General features: G+C 33.1%; 1 protein-coding gene across 1 annotated transcript; it reads right to left on the reverse strand.

Annotated features, from left to right (window-relative positions):
* Window positions 1-4,067: 4,067 nt before the first annotated feature.
* Uba4 (Ubiquitin-like activating enzyme 4) lies at window positions 4,068-14,538 on the reverse strand. The gene is made up of 11 exons (XM_090118728.1): window positions 14,347-14,538; window positions 13,190-13,281; window positions 11,975-12,108; window positions 11,220-11,340; window positions 10,317-10,467; window positions 9,842-9,925; window positions 8,852-8,954; window positions 7,900-8,010; window positions 6,833-6,939; window positions 5,904-6,135; window positions 4,068-4,956 (listed from the first exon to the last, which is right to left on the reverse strand). Exons 1-11 carry the CDS (start codon window positions 14,446-14,448, stop codon window positions 4,802-4,804), a joined length of 1,392 nt encoding a protein of 463 aa, XP_089974854.1. The 5' UTR covers window positions 14,449-14,538; the 3' UTR covers window positions 4,068-4,801.
* Window positions 14,539-18,038: the final 3,500 nt, after the last annotated feature.

An 18,038-nucleotide genomic window follows, 5' to 3' on the forward strand; every position in this document is an offset into this window, starting at 1 on the left:
TGCTTTTAGAATGACCGACTTTAAAAAAGAAAATATTGCACATATATAATTATTTGTTTATTTTTAGACAAAGTGGACAAAGCCTAGGATGTAGAGCTCGTAGTTAAAACTAGCTTTTGCCTTCAACTTTTTCCTATACACATTGGTAAAGCTGTTCTAATTAAGACAATAATCTATGTGTGCACTCGTTTCATTATACGATTAATCGTTTTTGTGTGTAACTTTTAGCATCTAAGTACTTACAGCTGTAAATAGTTGGAAATAATTAGGTAATTTTGATAAGTTAGTGTAAGTTATGTTTACGAACATATTATACCTACATATTTTAATACCTACGTTATGCAATATTTTGTAAAATGAATATTCTGTTATTGTAATAATACCATAACATCAATGTAAAGAGTGAAAAGTATATTTAGTTGCATTATTTTTGCAATTAATTCATTATTTTTATAAAAACCCGCAATGTACATTAAAAAAACAAAAATCTCCGTCAATTATGTCATTTTGCGCGCGCACCCCTAACAGCCAATAAGAATTAATGGCGGAAAGGGCTCGGGTCGCAACCTTAGTAAACAACACTAGCTACAAAATAAACTTTATTTTCTAAGAAATATGGTCTAAATTCGCATAATGATATACTTATACGTATTTCTAAAAAGGTGATGAACCAGTAAAACAAAACTTGAAAGGTGTTAACGACTCTATTGTAATTGTAATAAAGGTTATAATACTGTTTGTTTTGGTTTTGTCTTGGAATTCAGTGACAATTTGATTGTATGGAATGGTTTATAGAAAGTCGTTCATATTGTGATGGAATAAGGTTGAAATTCGTTTGTTTGTGAATCAGGAATGATTTGGGAAACGTAGAATGAGTCATCTTTTTAGGTACTTAGTAGCGGGAATACGTTTTTTCTATGCAAACAAAATAAATTACTCATCATTTTATGTGATTATACTTCAATAATAATCATAATTTTAATATTAGCTGTGCCCTACGGTTTTAGTTTTTACCCACATTGCTCCGCTCCTGTTGGCCTTAGCGAGATGATAATATATAGCCTATAGTCTTCCTCGAATCGGACCAGTAGTTCCTGAGATTAGAGCGTTCAAACATACAAACACTTAATCTTCATAATGTAACTAGCCGCGCTCCGCTGTTTCAACTTTCACCTGCGTGGCTCCGCTCCTTTTGGTCTTAGCGTGATGATATTATAATATAACATACTAGCGGTCCGCCCCGGCTTCGCCCGTGGTACATATCTCGCAATAAAAGGTAGCCTATGTTCTTTCTCAGGGTCTAAAGATTATCTGTACCAAATTTCATCAAAATCGGTCCAGTAGTTTATGCGTGAAAACCATACATATACATACATACATACAAACCTTTCCTCTTTATAATATAAGTATAGATAGCCTTCCTTGATAAATGGGCTATCTAACACCACAGACTAATAATAATATACTACGTATACAACTAACACCGAAACAAATTTTTCAAATCGGACCAGAAGTTCCTGAGATAAGTGCGTTCAATCAAAGAAACAACTTGCAAAATACACGTTTTTAAACATGCAAAATATACACATTTTGTAAGATTTAATTATTGTCAGTCACTGTTCTTCTTCTTCTTCTAAGTAAATCTGTATGATAATTTTATTGATAAATCTCATCAAAATCGGCGTAATAATTTTAACCGTGAAAATATTTTAGAATTTATAAGGAGGGGATGTATAACTACTAATATCTACTTAATGTGCAAATTTTTTAATGTTTTGCCATAGAATTTTTATTACAATAGGTATTATATGAAAGGTACCTACTACCTACATAAAAATACTTATTCATTCGTTGTAAAATGTTATTTTCCTATTTCTATTCGTCGCAAAGACAATAAAATCGAGCTATGACCACAGAATAATATTTTAGTAACTTGCTATGATTACAAAGGCAAATACACAGTCGAAAAATTACAAGACGTTGAATTGATAGCCTAAAAATGTTAAATAATTAAAAATTCGATTTATCGCTAGCTTATTTGCTTATCTTCAAAAGAAGAAATAAATGCGTTTTCAAATTGAAGAATTTGTAACGATATACAACGATGTATAGGCAGACAATTTTTACTTTAATAAGTAAGTTTTTAGTTATCATAATTTCGTTTTTAAACCTTAATACATAAAAATTACGTAGGTTACGCGTTGTTTTTCCGCGTTGTTCTCCAAAAATACTGAACCGATTTATTATAAAAGCAGCACACATTGTGTAGTTTATATCCAACTTGAAAGATAGTATAGTTCATATTTATATTATGATAATAAAACATCATAGTGCACAGTAAATTATTTTAAATCAATTTATGACACAACTAAAGTTTCGTAAATTAAATTTCATTCAAATATTTCTCGGTTTTCAGTGCTACAAACACATATATTTGCTACAAAGAACTTACACCAAGTAGACATTCTAGAGCCTAAAAAACCTTTACCAGCTGAATATGAATCAAATAAGATGCATGTCAAAATTCCTATAATCCTAACCAATGACGAGAAAAGAAAAATATCTTTACGACTTGACGATGATAGTATAAATAAATATAACCAAGTTAGAAGGCATATAATTAAAGATAAAATATTGGCAGATAGTAATAAAATACGCGAAGCTGACTATAAACAAGACACTACATTGAAACTCACTGAAAACAATGCTAGAAGACTTATAAATAACTATTTGTTACAACATGATACACTAGCAAGTCGAAATAATGACATTGATAATATAGACATGAGAGAATTAAATGCTAGAAGGAATTTAGAACATTCTGATCATGATAATTCAGTAGCGAATGGAAGACCAAGTCTTCTCTATATTAGAAGATATGCTAAAAATAATGAAGAAAGAAATCAAAACTTCAGACGAGACAATAAAGAAAATCAAGATTTAAACGACCATAGAGAAAATATAGAACACACAGATGGTAGAAGACAAGGCTTAATTCTACTATCTCTGGATGAAGACCATAATAATAAACGAAATGAGAATAAACAACAAAACTTTGATGTTAGTGATGATGAATTTAAACACTATAATGATAGACGACTACTAGGATATATTCCAAATAAAGAGAAGTATCGACCTAACATAATTTTGCTATCACTCAACAACCCAGATTTAAAAGAAATTAATGCTATTTTTAATAATAATTACATGGAAAATAGAAGGAATTTTCAACGAGTGAAGAGCCAAGGGCATAGTTATTTAGAAGCAATACAAGAAAACAATTTACTAAATCATTTAAAAAAGATTCGACGCGGCAAAGCGAGGCGTGATGATAAGAATGATGAAGAGGAATTACGCTATGATTTAGAAGATGACAGATTGATTTGGAATATTGATTAATTTAATTATTTATTTATTATAGTGTTTTACTAGCTTAACGCCCGCAGCTTCGCCCGCTTTGTCTAAAACCTAATAAATTATAATTATACTAAAACCTTCCTCTTGAATCACTCTATTAAAAAAACCGCATAAAAATCCGTTGCGTAGCTGTTTTAAAGAAGCATACAAAGGGACATAGGGACATAGGGACAGAGAAAGCGACTTTGTTTTATACTATGTAGTGATTTTACCCAGCGACATTAATTTGTTATGTTTTAATATCTATTAATATGTTGTATGTTTTATGTATATATTTCTTTGAAATTTTTCCAAACCACAATTTCAAGCAACAACCAAATTCAAGTTTTCTATATTGATATTATCTATATAATATAATCATTATACTATTATTAGCTGAAGAGTTTGTTTGTTTGAACGCGCTAATCTCAGGAACTACTGGTTCGATTTGAAAAATCCTTTCGGTGTTAGATAGCCCATTTATCGAGGAAGGCTATAGGCTATATATCATCACGCTAAGGCCAACAGGAGCGGAGCAACGCGGGTGAAACCGCAGAGCACAGCTAGTGATAGATATAACTATATTACTGTAGTTTCATTTAAATCCGTCCAGAAGTTTTTTCGTGAAATCAGAGACAGGGGGTTTTAAACACTAATCAATAAAAAAGACATAATATTTCATATTTTTTATTAACAATAATATAAAAGTCCTAACTACATATACATTGGTTTCTACAAATATTACAATATGTATTACATATTCAACTTACGAACAACATTTTTGTTCAAATTCTGTAGTTTGTAAGATCGAATTTCGCTCATAATTAAGTTTTATGAATAACAATAATAATGAGATTACTTCTATATTCTAGTAATTTCATAAAAAGATCTAGAAAAAGACATTTTCTACCAACTTCTAAAATTATTCTTAATTCATTGACGTAATAATAACAACTACACTCTTGTGCGCTGAAAAATAGTCAAAATCAAAACTCTGCCTACGCGGGTATAAAGCAGAATTTTCTAATGAGCGATACAATAGACTTTGAACATTACTTCCACGGAATAAGGTGTTAATTTCAATGAATGTATTTTTTATGATATTTTTTACGAACTTTTAAAGGGGAGAGCGACTCTAGTTGTTTATAGTAAGTTATATCATTAAAATTTTAATACAATAAAGTCTATTTTATCAATTTTTGAAGTGAAACTTCTTTAGGCGAGTTGAGAGTAAAATTTCAAGCTCGCTTCATGGCAATACCGTCACGTCATGGAGTAAGGCGACGATTTTGGTATCTTAGAATTTTTTGCCAAAGAAGTTTCACTTCTGACACGTGTGTTCGACACACACGCTCTTTTTTATACTAAGTGACATTATTAAAACAAAATACTATTTTTAACAATTTTAATATACAGGGAAGTCATGATCTATATATTTAGACCAGGCATGCAGGCCACCAGTCAAATCCTTGATTTTGTTTTTATGTTTGTCTTCGATAATATCGAGAACTCGCTTCGCCGCGACTTGAGAATCGTTGCCTCTTCTACAGATGAATGTAACTGTAAAAAAATTGTTGTTACATCATCTTTACTAATAATAATATTATAAAGAGGAAAGGTTTGTAATTATGTATGTATGTATGGTTTTCACGCATAAACTACTGAACCGATTACAATGAAATTTAGCACACATATAGAGGGTAACTTGGATTAACTATATGTTAATGGATAGGTTTTATCCCGGAAATCCCACGGGAATGGGTTACCCTTTGAAAACGCGGGCGAAGCCGCAGGCGGAAATCTAGTTTGTTATATTATCCTTACTAACATTAAGATGATATTTGGCACAGAGATATTATGAGATCCGAGAAAGGACATAGATAATTTTTATCCCGGATATCCCACGGAAGAAATCTACGCGGGTCTTCTTATACAACGCAGGCGAAGCCGCGGGCGGAAAGCTAGTTATCTTTAAAAATACATTTACAGTTTGTCATCGAATAATACAGGTACAGATACAGGTATAGAATCTTGTACCTCTGTATCTGATATAGATATGAATATAATCTTCTATAATATAAAAATGAATCCCAAAATGTGTTGGTAAGCGCATAACTTGAGAACGGCTGAACCGATTTCGATAATTATTTTTTTTATTATATTCCTTGAAGTACGAGGATGGTTCTTATGTAGAGAAAACGTAAATATGTACCACGGGCGAAGCCGGGGCGGACCGCTAGTCATAAATATAGTTGCAGACACAGCTACAGATACAGGTAAAGGAATAATTATAAATTAACTTAGCTCGTGATATCGATATAAATTATAAATATAGATAATTAATAGATATAGGTAAAGATATAAATACAGATATAGATACAGATACCTACAGCTACAGATAATATAGGTAAAGGTATAAATATAAATACAGATATAAACATAAACACATAAATAGATATGATAATGATACCGCTACAGATACAGGTAAAGGTATAAAAATAAATTACCATGACTAGTGCATTTCCTTATTTCCTCCAAAAGAGCATTTAAATTATCCTTATACAGATTATCTATGGGATAGTTAACAGCGCCATCTATACAACACATGTTGAACTCCGGTTCGCTTCTAACATCGACCAATAGATGGCGCTTTTCTAAATTATCACTATCTGTCATTTTTGCCGCCAATTCTGTGGCGGTTATTCGGTTTTCTGGCGGTAAAATGTCAAGATGGAGATCCTGAAATTATAAAAATAACATTTATTTCACAAACAGAACATACAAAAATGAGCATGTGTGCTGATCACACGTATCAGAAGTGAAACTTCTTTAGCAAGATTCAATCAAAATCGTTGCTTTACTCCATGACGTGTATTGCCATGACGCGACCTTGATGTTTTACTCTCAACGCGCCTAAAGAAGTTTCACTTCAAAATACTATTTAAGTGTGTTTTTGTTGTTTTTTTATACTATAATAATAATTAATTTTAATATCATTGGATATATCGATATACGTAATATTATCCGACTAATATTATAAATACGAAAGTTTGTAAAAACTACTGAACCGATTACAATGATATTTGTAGCTGAAGACCCAGAACTATACAGTTTTTTCTTTGAAAACGCAGGCGAAGCCGCGGGCAGAGTTCTAGTATATTATAATAATAAGATTTTATTCTCCTAACAAATGGATCTACTTTATCCGAATACTAGCTTACCGACCGCGGCTTCGCCCACTTTGTCTCAAACCTAATAAATTATACACTAAAACCTTCCTATTGAATCATTCTATGTATTAAAAAAACCGCATCAAAACCGTTCCATAGTTTTAAAGATTTAAGCATACAAAGGAACATAGGGACAGAAAAAGCGACTTTGTTTTATACTATGTAGTGATTACAGTAAATAAATAAAAATAATACAACCATCTTACCTTGTCATTCGCTTGTGCACTACAAAACATTTCGTAATCGACTAATTTTGTGATCGTCGGATTTTCTGAACACGACGGGCATTGGATATTCCGAGCACGAAGTTTCACTGAAATTTTAAATTACTCATCTATACTATACACTTGGTTGTCTCACTTTCGGTATACTAAGCTCAAAGGAGGTTATAGTTTTACATACGCTTAGTACGTAAAAAATACTTATAAAATTCCAGACGCATTTTTTTTTCGGATAGATGAATTCTTTAAGTTTAAACTCTATGTGTACACCCAAAACAAGCAACCCGCCCACTTTGCCACCCGCACGTGAGCTATCGTTTAAGATTATGTTTTCATAGACAAAATGCTCACATAGCAAAGCGGTATATGCCGGTTGCGCGAAGCTAGAGAACAAAACATGGATTTTAAGGAAAAATTTAGCCAAAAAAATTTTGACATAATTTTGTTGTTTAAGTATTTTTTACGTGATCAGTGTATGCAAAACTACAAGTCCCTTCGCGCTTAATATACCAATAGTGGGACACCCTGTATATATTTATTATATATTATTAATATTATAAAGTTGAAGAGTTTGTTTGTTTGTTTGTTTGAACGCGGTAAACTCAGGAACTACTGGTCCGACTTGAAAAATTATTTTGGTATTAGATAGCCCTTTTATCGAGGAAGGTATCACGCTAAGACCAACAGGAGCGGAGCAATGCGGGTGAAACAGCGGGGCACAGCTAGTAAAATAATACTGAAATTCAAGAGTAAGGCTTTATTGTATAACTAGTGGTCCGTCCCGGCTTCGTCCGTGGTACATATTTCGCAATAAAAGGTAGCCTATGTCCTTTCTCGGGTATCAAAATATCTATACCAAATTTCATGCAAATTGGTTCAGTAGTTTAGGCGTGATTGAGTAACAGACAGACAGACAGAGTTACTTTCGCATTTATAATATTAGTATGGATTTACATATTAGCTTTTAGACAAAGCGGGCAAAGCCGCGGGCGGAAATCTAGTTATATTAATAGAATAAGAGATAAAGAGTAGAGATAGAGATTATTACTTACCAGTCCTAAAGCTCATGTCTTCACCATCGAAAATCAACATTCTTTCAACCAATAATTTGTCTCTAGTGTGACCTACTAGAAGTTTGATTGCTTCCAATGCTTGTAATGCACCTGAAATAGTTATTTATTTATATTTATAATATTAAAAACAAGAGACATCTATTGTACCAAAGGTTGTCTGGAAGAAATCGCTCTAAGCGATAAGACCGCCAATTGTACTTAGCTATTTGTAGTTTGTTTATTTGAACGCGCTAATCTTAGGAACTACTGGTCCGATTTGAAAAATTCTTTCGATTGAATTTATATTTTTGGTTTTATGGCATTCAAATGCTTTATAAATATAAATTTATAAAGAATAGAAAAAATTCGATCACGAGGCGGGACTCGAACCCGCATCCTTCGCGCCATTCCGGGGCGGATGCCTCGCGCAATAGATGGCGCGCGGTGTGTCCCTTCAGACACATAAAACTGAAAGAATAGAATAAATTCGATCACTCGGGCGGGTCACGAGTGGCTGAGTTGGTGAGGCATCCGCCCCGGAATGACGCGAAGGATGCGGGTTCGAGTCCCGCCTCGTGATCGAATTTTTTCTATTCTTTATAAATTTATAAATTCTTTCGATGTTAGATAGCCGTCATCGAGGAAGGCTATAGGCTATATATCATCACGCTAAGACCAACAGGAGCGGAGCACTGCGGGTGAAACCGCGGGGCACAGCTAGTATACAGTAAGTAATTTATTAAAAACGGTTTCACCTGCATTGCTCCGTTCCTGTTGGTTTTAGCGTGATGATATAATATAGTATAGCCTATAGCCTTCCTCGATAAATGGGCTATCTAGCACCGAAATAATTAATCAAATCGGACCAGTAGTTGTTGATATTAGCGCGTTCAAACAAACAAACTCTTCAGCTGTATAATATTATTAAGTATTCAGTATATAGATAACTTACCTATGGCCCCCGGGACGGGCCCAGCGACGCCATTGGCTGAACAACTGCCGACTGCTTCCGGGGGCGGGGGGCGGGGGAACACACAGCGGTAACATGGCCCCCACTGGGGTATGGGACAAACATATATAAATACTGAGTTTTTTAGTATATGTTACTTACCTATGACTTCGAGTGGTGTATGAGACAAAGATTAAAATTAAATTATTTTATGGCCCCGACTGGGTTATGGGACAAATATTAAAATACTGAGTTATTTAGTATTTAATACCTATTTATTGCTTAATGGGGTATGGGACAAACGTGTAAAATTTAGTTTTTTAGTGTTTATAAGTTACTTATGTCCCCGAGTGGGGTATGGGACAAATGTTCACAATTCAGTTATCTATTTACTATACATACTATAAATAAATACTACTTATGTATACCCCGACTGGGGACAAACATACACTTTATATTGATTTAATATGGTTTTTTACCGGTTTTGATCTAACTTGAAAGATGGGGTAGGTACCACGTGTATCGGGTCGGCTAGTATTATTATATTATTGCCCTTTTTATACAAAGTAGTGAAATAACAATTTCGTTGGAAAATATAATATTATTATCGGTAGTATTTATCATAATATCACGGTTGCGAGGTGAAAAAAAGACAATTAACAAGTGATAACTGCGTTAAAAACAACCGACTTCAAACTTGCACTTGCAACATTTACAAATACAGACAAAAATGCTCATAAAATAAAAACTACTGGGCCTATCCTAATAAAATTTTTATGGGACCAATTCGACACCATCCCGCATCGAACAAAAAAAGAATCACGTAAATCGGTTGAGAAACCTCGGAGTAATCGGTGTACATACATAATAAAAAAAACAGACCGGCCGAATTGATAACCTTCTCCTTTTTTTGAAGTCGGTTAAAAACACATACATTTTTACATTACAATGTTATTAAAGATAGGTATATTATACAGTGACAATAATATTTACCTTATCGTCAGGGCCCTTAGCCCTATATCCATAAATAGTTAGCTGCCCTTCCATTTTCAATGCACTTCCTGAAATCAACGGTATCTGAAACATAATTAAACTATATTTAGGATACGGTTTTACTTGCGAATTGTAATAAAAATTAGCGTATTATGTGATCTAACTTAGAATAGGATCGATTGAGCGCCATTTTGTGACGTCATGAGATGTCAATTCCAACTGTTTTTCATTATTATATTGCATAGTAGTAATTAGATGTGTGTGTGTGTGTGTATGTTTGTTACTCTTTCACGCAAATACTACTGAACCGATTACAATGAAATTTAGCACACATATAGAGGGTAACTTGGATTAAAACAAAGGATAGGTTTCATCCCGGAAATCCCACGGGAACGGAAACTATGCGGGTTTTTCTTTCAAAACGTGGGCGAAGCCGCGGGCGGAAAGCTAGTTACATATAATTAATATTTATTACCTTAGCAATAACAGCAACATCGCTCAACATATATCTTGTAGGCACATTGTCAGTACAATCCAAGATGGCGTCGTATTGAGACGCTATTTCTTGAGCATTCGACGAATCCAGTTGCACTTTGTATGGAGTGACTTTTATTCGTGAATTTATGCTGTAATTATAAGAATAAATAGTTAAATATATGTCAAATTGATTGTTAATTTTGTAAGAATATTTATTAGATGTATGTTTATCAGCCATCTGGTTTCCATAGCACAAGCGAAAGCATAATATGTGATCAGATTGTGCCGTGTGTGAAAATTGTCTTGAAACATTTATCGAAGTGAAACTTCTTTATCGGGGTTGGAAAAAAATTGAGTGTAACATTTTTTCGTTACGCGTGACATTTTTCCGTTACGCGCCATCTTTTTCTTATCCCTACCACGCGTGATTCGACGTATTTCTGTAAAGTTGCATATAGTTCATTATTTTTTGTCATAAAGAAGTTTCACTTCTTACGTGTGTACACTAGTACACGCACACATTTTTTATTTATTTTAACACCTTATTTTAAGGTTGATTTTGCTTTATATTCTGTTTCTTTCGACTAGAGTTTTACAAACATATTTGAGGACTTTTGCATAGAATTCTAAATATATCTAGTTATTTGTAAAAATGGCTTGTGGTAAATAATACATATCTACGCTAATATTATAAAGCTGAAGAGATTGTTTGTTTGTTTGAATGCGCTAATCTCATGAACTACTGGTCTGATTTGAAAAATTATTTCAGTGTTAGATATCCCGTTTATCGAGGACGGCTATAGGTAATACCATATCATCTCGCTAAGACCAACAGGAGCGAAGCAATGCGGGTGAATCCGCGGGGCACAGCTAGTAGTTAATAATTAAAATAATATCTTACCTTCTTAAACTATTTGCGGCAGATTCGGCTTTGCTTATGTTTTGTTCTTTCTCGGTATGTAAAAACTGTCTGTGTATATTTGTTATATCCACTGTGTCGTAATCTACTATACCTATTTCACCTGAAAAGTTAAAAAATCGATTTTGAATAAATAATTTCAATATTGAATAAAATCAAGAAAAATAACCTCTTGTTTAAATTAAATCTGTCTGTTAATAAAAGTGTGTTAACCCATTGACCACCGAGCGGCCCGATCGGGCCGAGACACAATAGATTTTCTATTGTGTCTGTGATCCGAGGACTGACGGATTAAAAAATGCAGGCAAAGTTAATTAATAATACATTTTTGACAGAACAGTTGGCTTGGTTGGTAGTGGCCCTGCCTTCCAAGCCAGAGGTCGTGGGTTCGATCCCAACCCGGGACAAATATTTGTGTGATGAACATAGATGTTTGCTCTGTGTCTGGGTGTTAATTATCTATATAAGTATTTATTTAAAATTATATATATGTATGTTTATCAGCCATCTGGTTTCCATAACACAAGCGAAAGCTTAGTATAGGATCAGATCATGCCGTGTGTGAAAATTGTCCCGAAATATTTATTTATTTATTATGAAACTTTAAGAACTGCTTATTATCAAGGATCAGTGAAAATACAACAATCACTACTTCTTATTAAAGCAAGTTGTTTAGTTTTTTTTAACTTTATTTATGTCTATTTTAAAGTTGATTTGATTTCAAATACAAGTCATACCAACGCCAGCCCCCGCTAAATACACAGCAGCTGGGCACCCTAGGCCTCCCGCCCCGACGATTAGGAGTTTGCCCTTCATCAGTTTCTCTTGGCCGGAGACACCTATATCTGGTAGTAGAATCTGTCTGCTGTATCTGGAAATATGAACAAAGTGTATTAATTTTTGTGTCTTATTTAGAGGTAAAATATAGAAAAAACGTGTGGCACTCTGGGACTGCCGCGGTAAAGCTATTGCATGCTATGCCTTAAAGCCACACCTCCGACGGAGCGTGAGGTTTTTTCGTTACGGAATTTCTAGATTCGTTCCCCGCGCTCAAGGCCTGCGATAGAAGCTATGCAATAGCTTAATTATGGTTACTAGCTGCGCTCCGCGGATTCACCCGCTTCTGTTGGTCTTAGTGTGATGATATTATATAGCCTATAGCCTTCCTCGATAAATGGGCTATCCAACACCGAAAGAATTTTTCAAATCGGACCAGTAGTTCTTGAGATTAGTGCGTTCAAACAAACAAACTCTTCAGCTTTATAATATTATTAGTCATTAGTACCGATAAGTTATTTTTGTATAATTATTCCATTTTTAACGTTTAGTTTTAATTTTGGTGAAATAAATGTTTCTTTCTTTCTTGGGCTTTTTTTATAAGTAATTCAGCAGTCTTCAGTTTAATTCTATTACTTTGCATTCATAAAATTTTGATAAATATTGATAATTATATGAAAACCTTAAACTATTTAAACATACAGAACTCTTATCACAATGTTAGAAACAAACCACCTTGTATGCATTGAGATAATATTACTACGTATGGAGGAGACACCACGAACAAAATCTGTGCGCCATTTTTTTGCTCTAAGTTTTAAAAATTATTATCTAGTTAGGTACTTACAGATGAAAAGTTATGTTAGTCACTTTATCGTATTATTTGTATTATTTGTGCAATATCGTTACACACACAAAGGCATATTTGATGCGTTTCACTTTAAAACAAATAAAAAATGAGCGTGCAGTTAAGCCATATGGCTTATGGTGAGCGGAACATAAGTGATGTAGGCGGTGTCGTCTCCATATGTATATCTCAATGCTTGTATGGGACAATTTTAAGAAATTTTTGGTGTTTTCCATAGGTCTAAGAATATTTAGACTGTTTCTTATATCAATAAGTGCAATTTTTGCCAGATTTACTAATTTTAGATAATGTAAGTAATAATAAATACCTTTCTATAGCCCATTTTGGAATGCTATCACCAAATTGTACTTTTAAACTGTTTGTTTTGTCCAAATCACCATTTTTACTGTTGATTTGTGCCTGAAAATCAATTACATGTAAATTAGTTACATCTATAAATAAAAAAATGTATGCATGTACTAGAGTACACACGTAAGAAGTGAAACTTCTTTATGACCTTAAAAATGTCATGAGTATGGCGTAACGCAAAAATGTCACGCGTACGGCGTAACGCAAAAATGTCACGCGTACGGCGTAACGCAAAAATGTCACGCGTACGGCGTAACGCAAAAATGTTACACTAAATTTTTGTCCAACGCCGATAAAGAAGTTTCACTTCAATAAATGTTTATTGCCAACATAACACAAATAAATACACCAGAGCATGAGATTTTACACAATATAAACATTTAGCAACACACATGAAATGCAAACATTAAATTATTTATCATCATTATGTAATTATCATCAAAATATGTATTCATATTATAATGTGGGAAGGTACTGGGCATCTAGTTAATATGTGAGAAACTTATTATAATGAAAAGTCACAAATGCATGAAAAATAACCTTACTCCTAAAGATGTTGATTTTTAAAAGTAAAATAATGTTTAAAATTTTAAGTTCAATCATTTTTTTTTATGTCAGAGCAAGCAAAGGGGCAGGTGGGCCACCTGATGTTAAGTGGTCACCACCGCCAATAAACACTTGTAACACTAGAAATGTTGCAGGTGCTTTGCTGGCCTTTTATGGACATTTTTTTTATAATATGACGTAAGTTATGCTTATTTACAAAAATTGTAATTCCTACTCATGGACCTATTTCCTACTACAATTTATTAGTTTACCAATAGTTACTTGTACATAAAATTTATTATATACATTTGGGTAGGGGTTGCAGGTATATTATTCAAAAGTATTGTTAAGTACATTTCATTAATATTGAAAAAGTCAATCATTACTTACGGGTAAATGTTTTGTTACATACTTTTTACATATATGTATATAACCGGTTAATACTAAAAGAAATCTGAATTCATTTGTAATATTTGACAATAGCATTTATGCTAATAGTTATACAAAGCAGAACCGAATCGTTTCTGTACATATAACTTGTAAAATACATAAAAACACGACGTTACATACCGTACCCATTTTTTCTTTTACGTCAATCAATTCTTGCTCTTTACATTCTAGTTTCTTGCGTATTTCCAATATTTCCTTTTCCAATTTACTTACGATGTCCATTTTGGTTAATGTTTAAGTTAATATTAGTGTTTTATTGAAAAATATATTATGTTGTAACTTGTGAAAAGTGAATCGAGAATAACGTCAAAGTCAAAAATAACAATAAACAGCTGTTCAACATTGACACATTTACCCCGTTTTCCAATTACAAAGCATAATGTGACTCAGTGCCGCACAATGCCGAATTATGCTGATGCTTAATTGGAACATGAAACGCACCAGCAGGTTGCGCTAAGTTCAGTGTTGAAAAAAAAAATATTCATAGAGTTAGCAATAACCTCATTAATGTGTTAACAAAGTGGTATATAAAAAAAATATTTACGGTTATTTTAAGTAATTTGGATTTTGATTATTTCATTAACATTTTTTTCAATGTTTGTACCTTCATCCATACATATATTTATTTTTTTAACACAATTTGAATTAACTTTGATTATTTCGAAAAAACTACAATGAAACGAAAGCTTTAAAATTTTTTCCAACAATTAATAATTACTAACGATAAATCGATTGCACGCATCAATTCACGCGCATTACTTTTTCTAGTGCTCGATTGTGCGAAGCGTTGCTGTAGTTGGAACATTCAACGTTAAGCATTATGCCGCATAATGCGCTCTAGTGCTGTAATTGGAAAACGGGGTTAGTAAAGTTTAGAAAATTGAAATTTTATATTTTTGGTGTTTTTGGTGATAAATATTAATTATGTATGCAGCAGAAACATTTGCAGAAATCATTCAGCGTGCGTTTGTTTAATAAGTAGTAAATAAATAACTTGAAATATCTCTCTCTTGTACCCTTAAACGTAATATTTTTTAAATTTATTTAATTACTAGTGGTCCGCCCCGGCTTCGCCCGTGGTACATATTTCGCAATAAAAGGTAGCCTATGTCCTTTCTCGGGTATCAAAATATCTCCATACCAACTTTCATGCAAATTGGTTCAGTAGTTTAGGCGTGATTGAGTAACAGACAGACAGACATAGTTACTTTCGCATTTATTATATTACTAGCGACCCGCCCCGGCTTCGCACGGGTGCAATGCTGATACTAAATACACCACAGAAAAACTGTAAAGTGAAAACGTTGTATATAAAAACATAGCGGCCCGCTCCGGCTTCGCACGGGTATAAAATAGATAGCCGGGCGGCCGGCCGGTACCACCGCAAACGCTACGTCTCGCAATTTTTAAATCTGTAATATCTTCGAAAATATTCACTTAAATCATACGGTGTAAAGGGCCATATAGATCTATATTAAATGAACAATGTATTCAAGGTATTTAATTGGTTAAGGATTAATGCTGTATTGGTTAAAATCGCATCGCAAATTAGCCATTATTTGTCGTAAAAAGTAAATGACAAAAAAAAGTTATTGTGGGTTATCCATAAGAGATAAACATATACCATCGCGGACTTTTCTGTAGACCTTTTCAATGTGTACAATACTTTGTACATTATTTTGATAAAACTCGTAGGGTTCAGCCTGCGTTTGCAATGTAAGCGGAAAAAATGTAATTTTTTACGACATCACATTAGAAACCTCGAAAATAACAGTTCTTCTCCACTATTTAATTGATGTTATTATACATATAAACCTTCCTCTTGAATCACTCTGTCTATTAAAAAAAACCGCATCAAAATCCGTTGCGTAGTTTCAAAGATTTAAGCGTACAAAGGGACATAGGGACATAGGGACAGGGAAAGCGACTTTGTTTTATACTATGTAGTGATGATAAAGTGTGTTTGTCCCTGGTTTGTCCATGTAGTCATGTACTGTTTTCTAAAATTTCTAAGAATAGAATTAGTAAAATGCACAGGTAAAATGAGTGTACCTTTCTGATTATTTGTGTATATAATTGCAAACCATTTAAGAGCACCATTCAAAACGCGAACATTTAAAAAGTGGAAACATTGAAACGGGGAAACACCAAGCAACACAGGCAAGCTTTATAGGTTAATTCCCGGCATTTAAAATTATGACGGAAATCCCCTAATGAGAAATGAAATAGACGTTAAAAATAAAGTATGGTTTAAAAACTGTTATAATCTGTATAAAGTATGATTTTAAAATACTTTTATATCGTTCAAGACGTTTTTAAGAGTCAGAGTAACAACTAAGAGTAACAAAAATTGATTATTTATGCATATTTCTAATAACTTTTAGTAGTGGCTAAGGAATATTGATTTCAACAAGTAAATCTTACCTGATAATAATAATAATTCTCCCCTCAGTGGACTTAATGTGATGATATTTAGCCTGTACCTATAGCCTTCCCGATAAATGGACTATCTAACAGAGAAATAATTTTTCAAATCGGACCCGGTGTTCCTGAGATTAGTGCGTTAAAACAAACAAACAAACAAACTCTCCAGATACGTTGTAATAATATGCCAACATATTATCCTACTAACACATATTATAAATGCGAAATTTTGTGAGGAAAGATGGATGTTTGCTACTCTATCACGCAAATACTACTGAACCGATGACAATGAAATTTGGTATGTAGTTAGGTAGCTGAAGACCCAGAATAAAACATAGGCTACTTTTTATCCCGGATATCGCACAGGAACTGTAACAATGCGGGTTTTTCTTTGAAAACGCGGGCGAAGCCGCGGGCGGAAATCTAGTAAATTATAATGTTGATATCTCGCTTAAAATAGGTCTTTCCGTTATAGACTGTATATTTTCGCGTAATCAAATAAAACATAATACTTGTATACGTAGTATATTATTATTAGTCTGTGATAATACCTATCAAACACAGTTTTCATATTTCATGTTTTGTTTGGATTTGTATTTCTAAGTAATTGGCTGTCGTTGTTTATACAAATATGAGTAGGTATGAGCTCATATTTTTATAAACAATATATCATAAATATAAAATATAAAAACTTTTATTAGATTCTTGCGATTAGAATCCATTGAGGTATTATTACTACGTATAGAGAGGACACCACGAACAAAATCTGTGCGACAAGCGTGGCGGCCGCGGGTGCTAAATTAAAACCACAGATTAAAACCAATCAATGTACTTACTTAACAAAAAAAATTGGTTTCAGACGATTGGCTCTAACTCGTGTTACAAATAGTGTAGTAGCGATGTCTTCTTTATTACGTAGTAAATAGTAACTCAATGCTATAATCTTGATTTTATGCTCTAACACTTGTACCATTAGGTACAAATATTGAGTTTCAGTAGATATTGAATAAAGTGATAATAAGTTCAATTAAAAACACAAAAAAGTACCTTCAAATATTTATTCGTGTATAGAAGAGCTTAATTACAAAAAAACAATTACGTAAAATACTTCATAATATTATATCTATAGTAGATAATATTTTATTTCTCAATGCATCTTTGTATATAATATGTTGCACATTAAATTATGTATTTAAATGAGGTCACCTTTTATACAGGAAATTCATACTATGTAATTGTGTAATATTTCCATGACGTGACGGTATTGCCATGACGCGACCTTGACATTTTACTCTCAGCACGCCTAGAAGTTTCGCCCTAATTATTTTTTTTTTTGTATTTTGCCCGTAGGGTAGGTGACAGTAAATAAAAGTTATAGGTATGCTACA

The sequence above is a fragment of the Colias eurytheme genome, chromosome 31, assembly GCF_061535395.1.
Source record: "Colias eurytheme isolate Ceu_HAF_F1 chromosome 31, ilColEury1 Martin Lab GWU primary, whole genome shotgun sequence".
Classification (NCBI taxonomy): Eukaryota; Metazoa; Arthropoda; class Insecta; order Lepidoptera; family Pieridae; genus Colias; species Colias eurytheme.

What these genes read in the sequence shown, in the direction of transcription:
- Uba4 (XM_090118728.1), bottom strand. Translation starts at nt 14,448, where the DNA reads ATGGACATCGTAAGTAAATTGGAAAAGGAAATATTGGAAATACGCAAG. An exon ending in TTTAGCGGGGGCTGGCGTTG is followed by an intron (nt 11,341 to 11,974) that starts GTATGACTTGTA and finishes TTAACTTTTCAG; the next exon opens with GTGAAATAGGTATAGTAGAT. An exon ending in AAGGAAATGCACTAGTCATG is followed by an intron (nt 4,957 to 5,903) that starts GTAATTTATTTT and finishes ATTTTTTTACAG; the next exon opens with TTACATTCATCTGTAGAAGA.